We start from the raw sequence: 14,949 nt of genomic DNA on the forward strand, positions 1-14,949 counted from the left end.
TCTTCACCAAGTAGAGAGAGGGGGACAGAGAAGGAGAGAGATATTGAGAATAGGTCATAATATTTTACTTCTTTGATATACATTTATTCACAACTATATCTTACCTACACCTGCTGCCCATCCATTATGGACGTCGACGATGATATTCCCATGCTAGTCAATGTGGAAGGCAAAGAAGTGAATGCAGAAGAAAAAGGAGCAAAACCCATCAAAGTACCAATTACAATTGTCACAGGCAAGTTCTATATATACTTGGATACTGGAATGTAACGAGATAACTAACCATGAGTTTCAAGGATATCTTGGTGCTGGAAAGACAACGTTGATGAATTATATCTTGAATGAACAGCATGGAAAGAAAATCGCTGTGATATTAAATGGTATTTATTCTTTAAACCATACATACTCTTCAGATCTTATACCATATAATGTGACACTTGACTAACTATCAGATAGAATTCGGTGATTGTAAGTTGGAAAAGTATAGATCAAGTGATCTTTCGGGCTCATAAGTCAAGATACGAATGTATCATAATTCGGAGACTATTCCCTATGGCTTATGGTATTCAAACTAACACCTTCACCATGCAGCCGCTGATATTGAGAGATCTCTTACTGTCAACACTGGTAGTGAGCAAGTAGAAGAATGGCTCGATGTTGGTAATGGCTGTATCTGTTGTTCCGTAAAGTAAACCTCCATGTTCTTTTTCTCTCAGTCTCCATCCCCATCTATATATCTCTTCCCCCTCCCAATCATACTCCCACCAACACACCCCTAGGGACTCCGGCGTCAACGCCATCGAAACACTTATGGACCGCCGCGGCGCCTTCGACTACATCCTCCTCGAAACGACCGGTCTCGCCGACCCCGGCAATCTCGCCCCCCTCTTCTGGGTCGACGAAGGACTCGGCAGCACCATTTACCTCGACGGAATCGTCACCCTCGTCGACGCAAAAAACATCCTCAAATCCCTCAACGAACCTATCCCCTCGGAAATTCCCTCGGAAACACCCAACCAGAACAAATCTCACGCCAGCACCGATTCCAATTCTGATTCCAACGACAAACACGACCATCCCGGTCCTCACCTCACAACCGCCCATCTCCAAATCTCTCACGCCGATGTTCTCATCCTCAATAAATCGGATCTGGTCACTCCGGAAGAATTGGAAATCGTCAAGGAGAGAATCACAGCGATAAATGGTTTGGCAAAATTACACGTTACGGAATTCGGCGCAACTCCCAAATTAGAAGGGGTCTTGTTGGATTTACATGCGTATGATAGAGTGGATTTCAATCTGGAGGATGTAAAAGCAAAAGGTCATAGTCATTTAGATCCTGTGAGTTTTGATTCTCTTTCTCTTCATTTCCCTTTCTCTTCCTGACCACATTTGTCTTTACCCATCTATCCAAATATTCCAAATCTAACCACACCTCAACTCATCTCATCTCATCCCATCACTCTATCCCCTTTTCAATTTCTCCCTATTCCTTCCCCCTCGAAACCAAATCAAACCCCAAAACTAACACCTTACCCCACCAGACAATCACCACCCTCACCCTAACCACCCCACCCCTCTCCCCCACCAGCCTCCCCCACCTCGACGCCTGGCTACGTTCTCTCCTCTGGGACTCTCAGATCCCCTCTCCATCCCCATCCTCCCTCTCCTCATCCTCCCCTTCCCACCCCACCTCCACAATTTCCTCCTCCCCCTCCCCCGAAATCCACCGCCTCAAAGCCCGTCTCCCCCTCACAAACCACACCACCAAAATCATCCAGGCCGTGCGCGAAGTATTTGAGATTCTTGATGATGTGTCCCCTTCTTCTCCCAAAACTTCAATTTCTTCCCACCCCTCAACTTCTCCCCAGATGGGAACCGAAACTCCACTCCCCAAAAACGAAATGGAATCCGATCGCAACAGCGAGGGAAAAATCGTGTTAATCGGAAGAAATATTGGAGATTTGGAATGTGTACTGCTGGAGGGTTTTTTGAATTGTGTGGTGGAGGAGAGGGGGTGTTAGTTAGATGTTAGATGGGTTTTGAATTTGGATGAGAGATAAGGTGGGAGATATCAGTATCAATATCAGTATCGATATAAATAACTAGAAATAAATAGGATTCTTAATATATCCTATATTTCCAAGTTTGTCTATCTATCCATCCATCTGTCCATCCCTCTATATCACTATCTATTATATAGATGTATAAAAATATATATATAAACATCTCTACCTATTCATTTACCTACCCAAGCATCGTACACAAATCTACATACTACAAAATGTAAATACAATCCTAGATCTATTTCTCAATCTCTCTATTCCTCAATATCACTATCTATCTATTCATCTCACAGTTATCTACGTACATCTACCAACCCATTTATTTGCTTACCAACTCACCAACCTACCTACTCCCCTGTCCAAATATCATACTGATAGGTACTCATACTGATAGGTACTCATACTCATACTCATACTCATACTCATACTCATACTCATATCCCCTCCCCTCAGTACACCATTCCCCTCCCCTCATCATATCATTCCGAATCTCATACATAGCATAGCACAGTGACATCACATCCATCACATCCATCACATCCATCACATCCATCACATCCATCACATCCATCACATCCATCACATCCATCACATCCATCACATCCATCACGTCCATCACGTCCATCACACCATATAACCATATAACCATATAACCATATCGCAGATATCAACTCTAGCCAAATAGGTAATTGAAAATAAAATACTCTCCCCATCTTACCTACAGTCTACAAGTCAACTCAACAATTGCTATCGACTCACATTCCCACTTCTTCCCTTTAACTTCATCTTCATCTTCTTCTTTCTATCCGACCCTTATTTATTCATCATCATTCATTCATCATCATTCACTATAAAATCAAGCTTCGCTCATCCATCCACCCATCCATCCACCACACAAAAACACAAACACAAACATCACCACACATCCAAATCACCAAAACCACATATAAAAAGACACCAAAAAAATCTCATAAAAGCAATATCATATCATGGTCATGTTCATATTCATGGCATAGCATAAAGCACCACTCAAGAAACCTTATCCTTTCTTCTCTTATCTTCCAAGTATTTTCCCTTGGCCTATCCCCTTTCCCCTATTCCTATCTCCATTCCCCATTTCCCATCTTTATCTCCCACTCCTCCCTATCCCTTCACACTAACCACTGTGCCTCCCCATATTTATCCCACCTCCCCTTTTACCATAAACAGAAAAGAAAAAATAAAGACGAAAAGTCTTTCCTTCCATCCATCCATCCATTTCTCTCCCACCCACCCCATCTATATGTGTATAGCAACACCCCACCCAATGAATTTATTCGTCCCTCCCACAATAAAAGAGGACTAACTATAACCCCAACGCCAGAAATGCTATGTACACGTATCTCATTCGTCGATTATGCTTTGCAATGCAATGCTGAAAAGCCGCTCATCGAAAGACGAAAAAATCAAGTAAAAAACGGCGCAAAAAAATGTAATAGAAAAATAAAGACCATGACATCAAAATGATGGCCAGTCCCCCCAAAGCTTCTCGATGCTCCATTAAATGCATTCATTTCCGGGTGAGACTTCTTGGTTCGATGTTCATTCATACAGTATGTGATACTGCATTCTCCTGGTCTCGAAAAGGATATCTCATTTTCGTCATCTCCAATTGATCCTTCCGCTGGGACATATTCAGGTCCAAAAGTAATATTGAGGGGAATCTATGCAATCGCTAAAAGACAAATGATCGTTTCAAAGCCTCTGTCAAGGACTAAATACCTGCTCTCGAAGTAATAATACAACTGGTTCCCAAGATCGATGAAGTGGTGAGAGGTATTTTAAAGGGGGTTTCTCGTGGAGCCAATTGACAGTCATCCAGATACTATTTGTTAGATTGACTAGCAGATCGTTCAGGTAAGTTGTACCGATGTCCATTTGGAGATATCGAATCGAAATCGTAATTCTTGAGAGTTTGTTCATATTTTGAGCTCTTCATGAATTTTGGCACGGAGTCCTATGATTGATTGTTAGAAACTAATCAACAATTGCACATGCATAATACTTACACTAGCCATCAACTTGAAGACAGATAATTGAGCCTCTTCAAATAACTTTGTGACTTCCTTCAAACTCTCCACCATAGCAGCATCTTGTCCCACAGCCTTGGTCATTCTAGTAGCCAATTGATTCCTGAGCATATGATCGATATTAAGTTCGCAAGGTGAGCCTGGAGCTAAGAATGCATTGTAAATACCATAGGCTGATGCCATAGTTTCCTTGACGGAATCTAGACTTCCTCCTGATTTACCCCTGGTTGGGTCTACATTTCTTACGGCTGCCTTGCATGACTTTAAGAATTCCTCGACATCTAGATAGAAAGACAAGTTCTCCTCACAATGAGTATCCCGAAGGTTTTCGCGGAAAAGTAAACGAAGTGCGGCATCATTAAGAATTTTGTCCAACTTTTGAGTATTCGAATCTCGGGATACGCCAGCTCTTACTGCTGCTGAACTTCCTTCGCTCTCTGAAGTACGATCTCTCGAAGTCATATTGATCACATCCTTGCCTTTTTGTGATAATTGATAGTAGGCATACTTTGTAGGCTGGAATCGGAAATCCTTCTTATCATCTGAAGGAGGGAGTTGTTGCTGGTATTGCCTGTCGGGCTGAACGCACCAGATTAGTTCCTGCTCCAAAAATAGCGACGCAACTTCTGTGGTTTCCCGTCTGTCCACCGTAGTACAACAATCCATTAGCCAGTCACAAGCGGCCTTTCCAGTAAATGTTTGATAAACAGTTCTGGGTGGCGATCCAACCTTACGCTCTCCTGCCATTCTTACACCAGCAATTCCATCCTTGTACTCGCTCAAAGAATCCGAATCAGCTGATGTGGTGCTGGTCTTGATATTCGGTCCATTTTGACCAACAAACCTGCGGAAAATAACCTCAATTGTGCTTCGATCCGAGGAAAGTTTGTCCGTAGCAGAATCTCTTTCTAGAATAACCAATTGCATTGTGTTTCTTGGGGATGCGACAAGTTCTGCGACATGTCTCTGTTGTATTCCATTCTTCGAGCAAAATCTTTCCAAAACATGAATACCTTTTGGTGTCAACTGCCATATGGAACCCTTGATTGTGAAATCCTTTGCCTGCTTTCCGTCCGCAGATTCGATAAATCGTGCATCTAGGAAACGTTGACATACTGATCGGGCCATTTCCCGCGCCATAGAGAATGTTGTTGTCGTGGTGGTGGTGACAATACGTGAAGGGTCTTTTGGATCTGGCATACGATTCGATTGTGAGAATTTTAAAGAGCCCAAATTATTGATAGCCTCTTCTGAAAGAAACGAATGTTCCACTCTAGTTAATCGTATGCGGTGCGTTGCCAGTGGTAAACTGACTACCAACGTTGCGAATAAATCTTTGAAATCCTTGTCCAAAAGTCAGCATCAATCAATCTTGGCCTCTCGAAAAAAATTAACACATCGTTGCCAATACATACTCTTGTGAATGGCCTGTCATCGCTCGTCATGCGCAACAAGCGCGACGATGTTTGATGCATCTTGCTGGTATTTGTCGTCCTGTGATTTGAGTGGATCAACGGTGGTGGGGTATCTGCAGCAGTATTCGAGTACGCCTGCGAGGGAGGGTTGGTACCAAGTAACGACTGGCGACGACCCAGGAAATGGGAGGGAGGTGTCTCCTCTGAAATTGTGTTTGCTGCAGTCGATGTCGAGTTTTCGCAGGGCGAGGAAGATAAGTCTGTGTGATGTATATGGTTTCCTAAAACTCCTGCCGACTTGGACCTATCTTTAATACTATTCAAAGGAGTGTTTTGATCTGGAAGTGAATCTAAAGTATTGCCCGATGACGGACGTGAACGTAACGCGGGCTCAGCCAAACTTGCAATTGCGTTGCTAGTTTTATCTCTTGCCAATACAGCTAAGGTGAACAAGCCAGTTCGGTTTTGTCTCAAAGAGCTAGTCGATTGACGATTTTGCTTATGAGATGTAGTATTATTAGACGTGCGAGGTATCAGTTCCTTTGAACTCGATTCGCGAGGTATCAACGAAGATTTTGAATCAAAAGTCAGAGGTCGAACCGACGACAATTTTACTGAAGATAAGAAATTTGAGGAATCTCTCGTAAAACTTTGACTGGATTCGCCTTCTCGAATGGATCTATCCGAAAGTGGTGGTAGTGAACTTGAGGCTGAGGCAGATGATGTGGTGGTGGTGGTGGAAGTGGAAGTGGAAGTGGTGGAAGTGGGTGTGGGTGTGGGTGTGAGTGTGAGTGTGGATGTAGTTGAGATATGTGTAGGATTGGATTTATGGGTAAGAGAGGACGGCACAATACGGTCTTGAATATTACTTGTGTCAATCACATTCGAAACCGAAACCGAATTTGAGTTTGAGTTTGAATGAGATCCGGGTTGGAAAGAGGAATTGGGAGTTTTAGAGATGGTGGAGGTGGAAGTGGAAGTGGTATTTCTCGTGGTAGTGGTGGTGGTAGTCGCAGTGGTGTGGGGTGAAATAGAAGGCGAGAGAGCCATCTAAGGTTTTTTTCTCTCTCTAATTCCGCAACTAATATAATTGTTTTATTAATAATAAAAAAGTAAAAAGTAAAAAGTAAAAATAAAATAAAAATAAAAATAAAAATAAAAATAAAAATAAAAATAAAAATAAAAATAAAAATAAAAATAAAATAAAAATAAAAATAAAAATAAAAATAAAAATAAAAATAAAATAAAATAAAAATAAAATAACATTTACAATTACAATTAAGAAAATCTATAACAGCAAGTCTGTAATGTTTTCCAAGGAGGGACGGAGCAAGGAAGGCCTGAGAAGAAAATTAATGGAGTACTTACTAGGATAGTGGAGGAACCTTGACACATCTGTCTTGAATTTGCGATTATCCACGCTTGTACTGTTTATTTTATCTATTTTGGCCTGGCCGGGTCTCGTTTCTTCTCGCTCTCTCCTGCTCTCTCTCTTTACCTTTTTTTACTCCGTTCAAGGGATTGAAGTGGAGGAATCGCTCGAGGAAGAAAGGTTTAGGGTGTGTTTTGTTTGAGTGGGTTTTGGCTAGGTGCTAGGTGCTGGGTGCTGGGTGCTGGGTGCTGGGTAGGTGATAGGTGATAGGTGTTGGGCGATGGACGGGTGCTAGGCACTAGATGCTGGCTGCCGATAGATCAAAACTTTAGGTACGGATACAGACAGACAGACTGGCAGACGGACAGGCAGGCAGGTACAAGCAGCAGATTAAGTTGTCCGTACCAAAATGATTCGAGCTAGCGAATAGTGAGGGTCTCAAAAAGAGCCGGAGAGCTGGAGGGATAGAGAGAGTTGGAGATTGGGACCAACAGGATACGTCGAGGTAGGTATTCGGTGAACAATTGTATCAATATGAACCAAGTAAGTAAGAGCACCTCCAGACTAGCTTGAATGGAGATTAGATTGAAGGGGTTAAGATTGGATTGGATTATTTAATTACTTGAAGAAGAAAGCAAGAAAGATATCTGAGGGTTGAAAAAAGATTAAAAGAGGACAACAGATTCACGCTTCTCGGAAGAGGTATAGAGAGATAGATGCTAGAGATACTAGGTGGAAAGAGAGGGCCGGTCCGCACCTGAAGTGAATTTTGCATATAAGATGATTTGGTGCGTGCGTGCGTGCATGTAATGTACGCGTGCGTGCCATGAAGGAAGGACTCAAGGAGACAAGTCAAGACTCAAGAGTGACAGAATCCAGCTAGGCACATGGGAAAGGCTATCCAGCTAACTCTGAAGAGAACTGATGAGTGAGTATCACTTCTTGAATCTTAATTGATTTGCTAAGCATTACTACCGTGATGAGTAAAAATCTACCAGTTCTGGATCGTTGAAATCCTAGCTGGCACATCTAATCCATACTTCAGAATGTACTTACTCGACCTCTGAAGCTCTCAAACCCTTGACGGATTGGACAGCATGGTAACATCCACCAGCATTATTTATGCAGCAAATGCAGCAATGGCAGTAGAGAAATCAAAAGGAAACAAGAAAAGCGGGAGACCTCGTTCTAAGCACGAGGGTTGCTGGGACCCACAAGTAGCGTGCGTCCGGCGTGTTTTTCTCGGTAGTGTAAAAGAACAAGGGGGATTGATTGATTTGTTCTATGCCTAAACATGTTGTGTACACACCTTTTTTTTATATTAATGAAACATGATTAATTTGGTTGAATGAGGAAAAGCATGAAATCCAATTAGGATGTGTAACTAGTCCATATCCAGTATGAAATCACATGAATGGAGCGCACTTTTGACATCAAGAGTGGAACTGTTCCTTCAACTATTCGATGGGGGGTCTACTTTCTGGTTCTTTTGGCATCTGTACTTGTCATCGTCAATAGAGATTGAAGAAGACTCAAGAGGGAGGGTTTTCCTATGCAGAGTACATTGTATTGAGATCTAGTAAGAACAGGTAACCCTTATTCAAAGTAGGCATAGTCGATTCTCCAATCCTACCGATACTCTGTGCATATAAATTCTCACCCTCATTCTCACTCTCATTCTCACTCTCTCTCATCTCACTCTCTCTCATCTCACTCTCATGCATCTAAATCCGGATCGGACTATTACCAACACCCGATATCACCTATCACCGAGCCGATCCTCAAATGACAGAAAGGTACAGAAAATGGCTTGGGTCTTTTCCTTCACCTGTACTTGACTGCACGCAGTAAGACGATTATGCCTTGTATGTCGTAGTGATACTAGTGATACTCTAAAAAAAATTCAACAATACATACTTAGGTACATATCCACCCACCCACACACATACCATTTCATGATTCATCAGACATCCGTGAAACGAACCAATGAATCGAATGGCGGCAAATATGCTTTCACAAAGGTTGTCACAACTCGTGGGCCGTAAGCACACTAATCGTCTTTTAAGTTAATGCCAGGTGAATCTATCTTATTTTCTCGTTTTTTACTCGTGGCAGACAGGGATCTAGATTGTCATTCATAGGATGGATGGGCGGAACCCTTGATGGTCTGCGTGTGGCCAATCAATCTGCTGCGTTGATGTAGTAGTTGTGGGCTCTTATATAATGCCATTATTACTACCGGTCACAAGCAGACCCGTCTATTCCTAACCGATGATCGTGAACATAATAAGATAGAGTAAAGGTTCATCTAGAACCATGAGGTATGGCATACTCCGTACTCAATACTCTGTACTCAATAGTAAATACTGATACTGGTCACTGGTACCTTACGATACTCCATTTTTGGTGGGTAATAAGTATGGTATAAACTTGAAGCAATCCATAAATCTGAGACTTCCAAAATTCTTAGGGTTTCAATTTTTCAATTACCCATCAATACCAGTCAGCAGCTCTCCAGTCAGCAGCTCTCCACCCATCAAACAAACCTCCCCCCCCCCGGAACAGGACACATGGTTAATAAGAAGGTACAAACCTGAGATAAGAAGATCTTCAAATGTTGTTGATCTATCCAATTTTAATCTTCTTCTCTCTGCTTCTTGGGTTCTTCTTAACTTTCTTTCTTTCTTGAGTAACTGATATGCCTCTCGCTCTCGCTCTATGGCTTCTTCCGTTGGAATCCAGGGAACATGAAATAAACTCCCCATTCTAAGTTTCGGTGTGAGAACCATTTCAGCAGTTGACAAGCTTGGTGATGATGAAATATGTCTCTCCTGGACGATCCGGGTTCAGCCTGCGCGCGAAACGAGGATTGGCAACATGCCAAACATATGCGAAAATCGCACCATCAAATCGCTGTCCCTTCCGGCAGTGGTTCTGAAACCACGCAAACAATGCCTTTTTATAGGAACCACCGTCGGCAATAATCCCCAAAACGCGCATTTGCAATTTTATTTTCACTTCTCGGAATGGTGTTGTGCATCTGTACTTGGTCCTGGTATGTACCTTTAATTTACCACCCAAACTCATGGGCTTGGCACTACCTCTTGACGGCTAGATAGCATGATCGAGTCCACCCTTGGAAAAATGCCTACCGTGTAACTGGAGCAGTAGCAGTAGCAGTAGCAGAGAAATGTTATCAGTAAGCCTATATTGCACATCGGTGAACCTGTCTGTGTGTGTGTGTAAGATTGTGCTCACAGTACCAAACACGATGATGCGAATGTCCGCAAGCCACGCTTCTCCAACGTACATAGAAACCAACAACGTGCCTTGCCGTACACACGTTGGTTGGATTGAAAAAGAGCGCAAAGTAAATGTCTTCTCCCGTTCGAGGCCACTTTGCAGGTCGCGGTCGCGTGCACGAAACTTACTCAGACCGCCACCAAATCCCCTCTCTCGTTCCGATATGGGGATGCGTAAAGACAATAATGTATATGATGTACGTATCCCAAATACGAAACCCTTGCGCTAATAGGACGGGAGCCATGCAAGCTCTGTCAACGGTCTGCATGCCTCAACATGTCAGCAAGGCGCGCGGGTTCATACGGTGGTAGATGCGCCTTCGCACTCAACCGCAAATCACCATCATCATAGGACCTAGGTATCATTATAGTGTACAGTGCATTGTTCTACCTAGGGAGGCCCATTTATAAACGAAGACGTAAAATGAATGGTTGTCACGAGACGGCCTTCGTTCTTCGGTATATTAGTAATAATAAAAGGGTTTGTTGAAACTGTTGAATGCTCTGTACGAAGTACTCCACACTGACAGGCCCCTCAATTTCCATCATGGTTCTAGAAACCCCGGGTAGGGCAAGGGAAATTATGGAATCAATACGGCATGAATGTGTTTGGCGCTCCATCTCCATTTGTCACCGCCCGATGAACTGGGAAGGATTTGGGAGCCATGTGGAAATATTCTGATGTCTGATTATCCCTGCCCTTCAACGACCAGCGTTTCGAGAGGCGGTGAAGTATAAGAAAAAAGTTGGGCTATTGACAAAGCGGCAGAGTGCGACGATCATCTATTCGTCGGCCTTTGGCTCGCAATTAAGAAAAGATGCGTGGATGGGCGGTAAGGTTAGATACGGATATTAATATGGATATCAACTTGTCAAGTGATTTTATCGTGTTTTAGGATCAATAGTTGGGACTTTTGAACAGATGATATGCACCACATCACCGCCAAATGGAAGACAAATTCACAGTCTAGAAGGTGGGCCGAGATTAGCTTGGCAGCATGTGCTTGTGGAGTGTAAACCAGGGAGGAGGAGAAAGAAATTGGGATGAGGACATATTGTTTTCGTACTCCTAATCGCATTGGGTTGTCATTGTGCTTGTCAGTCAATCCTTCCTGGCCGCCTTCGAAAATCCCATGGGAAAAGGGAGGGCATTGGGTATGCAAGACTAAAGATACCTAGTAGGTATGTCAACGGCATTGAGAGATCCCCTGGTTCATACAACTGTACGAAATAATCTCTCCTTTTATCCTTCTCCGATCCTCGTACTATGGAGGAGGCACTCCGTCGAGCGGGCTAACATCCAATCCGCATAAAGGAATGTTGCACAGACTCTGTTTATCATAGCCCGCCCGCCCGTCCTAACTCTTCTTGCCTTCTCGCATATCCCGTAGCAGCATTTTGATGCGCATAATTTATCTGAATGTTGTGTTCGTGGGTTTGGTGGGTTCGTGGGTTCGTGGATTCGTGGATTCGTTTTACAACTAGTAAGGGGAACGAAAGAGGGGAATGTCCACACTCTTTGTAGGGTCCAGTTGAGTCGATTCATGAAATTGTGACACCAGAAGAAGAAAGAATTGGGCTCGAGGATTGTAGCGAACAGAAATTGGAAACCATTATTGGTTGATGTGAATTTACGAAATCTCGAGAGCAAAATGCCTTGAACGGGCGTCAATAGTGGACTCCCACGTTTTCTTGCCACGTTTTTCCTAGGATGTTCCGATGTTTAGTGTGTTTGTGATATCATATAGCCAGTGGAGCCAATCATTCGTGTGGTACCGCTTGAAGGGTTTGTCGAAGAACCTTATCCACTGATGGTTGGATACTTCCTCAAAAGTAATCCACTAAAGTATAAATATCCTTGATCAAGTGCACAAATCTATTATATCGGCGGATGTGGCGAGTGCATGGAGAAAATACAGTCATATTCCTATTTGTAAGAAAGAGGAGGGGCGAAAGAGGGAGGCACGGAGGGAGGAAATACTGTATTGTTGAGAGGAATCATAATTTAAGAGCACGCTAGTTAGTCCGTCTGTTTTGTCTGTATCTTGATTTTGGTATTGAGTGAACGAAATGATTATCAGTTGTTCACAGGTTTTCATTGAAAATCGAAATCGCTATGTGCTGAGTGAGTAGTTCATTCCTTCATCCTGCATAAAATCAATCGTACTGGCCGAATCTGATCAAATCTCTAAACCACGAGGAAATGTCTCACTCAGCCTTGTGCTTTCTTTTTATGGCAAAAGAAAGACATTGGTACCTATTTATCGGATTTTAAACCGACCTCTCATTTCCATGTTGCTTTTTATTGTGATACCCCGTGGACTAATATGTCAAACTCTAATCAGCTAATGTATTGTGTATTAGACGAAACATCGATGAGTTCGAATGTTATAACACTCTTCCAAACATGTCTCACTCAATTCTTCCATTATCATCTATCAAAGCCAGCTCATGTCTCCAACTTTCGTACATACCATCCGTCCATATTCGGTATCAATTTCTTGAAATTCGCATACAAATTGGATGTAGCGAACAATTCGCGCATAGCTTACCATACCCTACTTGTCAACACATACCTCCCGACGGATATTTGCACTATCGGCCCCCAAATATCTAATATGAATTTCTGCACCATGTGCACAACCAACTTACTTGCACAACACTATTGCATGTTATGCATAAAGAAACGTGCATCTCTGTACTTGATTCTGTACTCTTTGCATATTACGCACGCAGTCAGACACGCAATTAGTTTTGGTTCACGTAACATGAAAGGAAAGGTTGAGTGATTGAGCCGTTTGTCTGTGGATGGGTGAAGCCATCGTTTTGAGGGTTGAGAGGAGAAGTTGTAAGTTCCACTGGCGAGCGCGTTCTCTGTACTCTGTGTGTACTATCGTACTCTGCACAAGTGTCCAAAGGGGTTGGGTGTATGTTCAGTGAGGGATTTGTGAGAGCGATTGAGAGAGTTACCTAAGATGACAGACTACTTTTCACAGTGTCACTTCAATCTATTCGGTATGATCCTATTGTCCATTCACATCTTGACGATTGATATTTGGTAGTAAATTAAGAACGGTATGTATGGTATGATGAGTTTGTTCCCCCTAGAGCAAATCTCTACGCATCGATTACTCGCTTTGTAACCTACAACCGAATTCTTACTTCGTACTACACTTCTATCCAGTCACCTTTCGGTACACCACGTCGATGAAGTTTCAACCAAAGTAAAGGATGCCGGTACCCAATGATTGGAAATTGGTACACTGTCTAGAATCAGGTGTACGCTTTTGGCCGACAGGTACCTCAGTACTTTTCCCCAGCATTACCTTCCATATTACTTCAAAGTTTTACCCCAAAATGGACAATAATCCCAGGATCCATATTCTTCCACCAGGCTTCTAGAAAATAGCAAACAATATTACGAAAATGGGAATTTCTCCCGACCAATTATCGAACTATATTAGTCGAGGATTTTTAACCATATCTAGAGATTACGCTACATGAACAGATCGCCCAGGTATGACACCCCTTTTTTTCTTTTTTTTGCGTTGGCAGTGTATTCATAATACATGTGTCGGTAGGAAGATGCTTGCGACTGTCAAAAAAGGGTTGTAAGGGGTTGTGGATGTCTTTGAAAGATGATCGATCAAGTGATCAACCATCAATCAAACATTCATCATATACGATACATACGATAGTCATCGATGGAGTTGGACTGTGGACTGTGGATTGTGGAACTTTGGATTAGAACATCAGAATCTGTAGCCTTGTCAATCCAATCTCCTCTGAAGTTTTATATTAACTTACCTGATAATCGGTATACAGTGTACACGAGACATACGGAGTAGATTGCATCACAATCACCACATTTTACTCAGAATTCGATAACACACCCTGTTTGTAATAATCTCCGATGCGGGTACAAAATGTGTGGTTTCATTTTTTTATATATTTTATTTTCTTCTCGCCTTGGACGGAATCTGGAGCGTGTACTCCGTGCAATATTTCTTCTTTGAAAAGATCTCAATTCTAAAATTACAAGATAGGTTTCAGAGTCGTAAGATTTTCTCGAACGCTTCTAGAAAACTTCTAGAAGGGTTCTAGAAGCATGGAACTTTTCTTGAGAATCCTTACTGATTTGGTCACTTGTTTTGTAATCGATCCCCCTCCATCAAATTTTATAATCATCGGAGAATAATCATCATTCTCCTCCCTAGTAAATATCTTCAATAACTCATCAATCCTAAACTTCTCTAAACAGGCATTCCATCTTCTACGTGTCTTCCATGATCTCTCTCTACCTAGGATGCGGGTTTCATGTGAAACACAAATTTGGTTCCAAAAGGAAAAATAAATGTTGTAACTTGTCAGGCTGGCTGAAGCTTCGTCCTCCAAAAATGCAACCAAAAATACTTTTCGGTTTCGTCACCGTTCAATATCCTGGTAAGGCGACAGCGCCATCGGCAGATGTTTGGGATTTTCTCGTTCGCCGTGTCACTCTATACCGACGGCAATACCCGCACACCAGGCGATACGATGTGTACAGGCCATGACTTGGTCTCAACTCAAATCTGGATGTTGGGAGTCTTCTGATAGTCAGTCATCTCACCCAAGCGATGTTGAGGTAGGGACACTTCATCGTGTATGGAGTCTCAATATAGTAAGTAGTACGGTATGCAGAAAAAGGAAATGAGACGAGTTTCCCCTTTTTGAAAACAAGTCCAA

At 42.6% G+C, this 14,949-nt stretch overlaps 2 protein-coding genes across 2 annotated transcripts; one reads left to right on the plus strand and one right to left on the minus strand.

The window, feature by feature from the left end:
- Window positions 1-126: 126 nt before the first annotated feature.
- On the plus strand, window positions 127-2,024 carry EAF01_007880 (uncharacterized protein; the record flags this gene model as incomplete). Its single annotated transcript, XM_038916136.1, has 6 exons — window positions 127-235; window positions 297-380; window positions 457-468; window positions 592-688; window positions 780-1,341; window positions 1,545-2,024. The coding sequence occupies 6 exons, from the start codon at window positions 127-129 to the stop codon at window positions 2,022-2,024; spliced, it is 1,344 nt and encodes a 447-aa protein (XP_038768607.1).
- Window positions 2,025-3,274: 1,250 nt separating this feature from the next.
- On the minus strand, window positions 3,275-8,288 carry EAF01_007881 (uncharacterized protein). Its single transcript, XM_038916137.1, has 7 exons — window positions 7,898-8,288; window positions 7,545-7,843; window positions 7,328-7,490; window positions 6,919-7,231; window positions 5,551-6,631; window positions 4,115-5,479; window positions 3,275-4,062 (listed from the first exon to the last, which is right to left on the minus strand). Exons 5-7 carry the CDS (start codon window positions 6,598-6,600, stop codon window positions 3,931-3,933), a joined length of 2,547 nt encoding a protein of 848 aa, XP_038768608.1. The 5' UTR covers window positions 6,601-6,631; window positions 6,919-7,231; window positions 7,328-7,490; window positions 7,545-7,843; window positions 7,898-8,288; the 3' UTR covers window positions 3,275-3,930.
- Between the last annotated feature and the right edge of the window lie 6,661 nt (window positions 8,289-14,949).

The sequence above is a fragment of the Botrytis porri genome (genome assembly GCF_014898465.1).
Source record: "Botrytis porri strain MUCL 3234 chromosome Unknown BPOR_010, whole genome shotgun sequence".
NCBI lineage: Eukaryota > Fungi > Ascomycota > Leotiomycetes > Helotiales > Sclerotiniaceae > Botrytis > Botrytis porri.

What these genes read in the sequence shown, in the direction of transcription:
- EAF01_007881 (XM_038916137.1), bottom strand. Translation starts at nt 6,600, where the DNA reads ATGGCTCTCTCGCCTTCTATTTCACCCCACACCACTGCGACTACCACC. An exon ending in ATGACAGGCCATTCACAAGA is followed by an intron (nt 5,480 to 5,550) that starts GTATGTATTGGC and finishes CTTTTGGACAAG; the next exon opens with GATTTCAAAGATTTATTCGC. An exon ending in TCTTCAAGTTGATGGCTAGT is followed by an intron (nt 4,063 to 4,114) that starts GTAAGTATTATG and finishes AATCAATCATAG; the next exon opens with GACTCCGTGCCAAAATTCAT.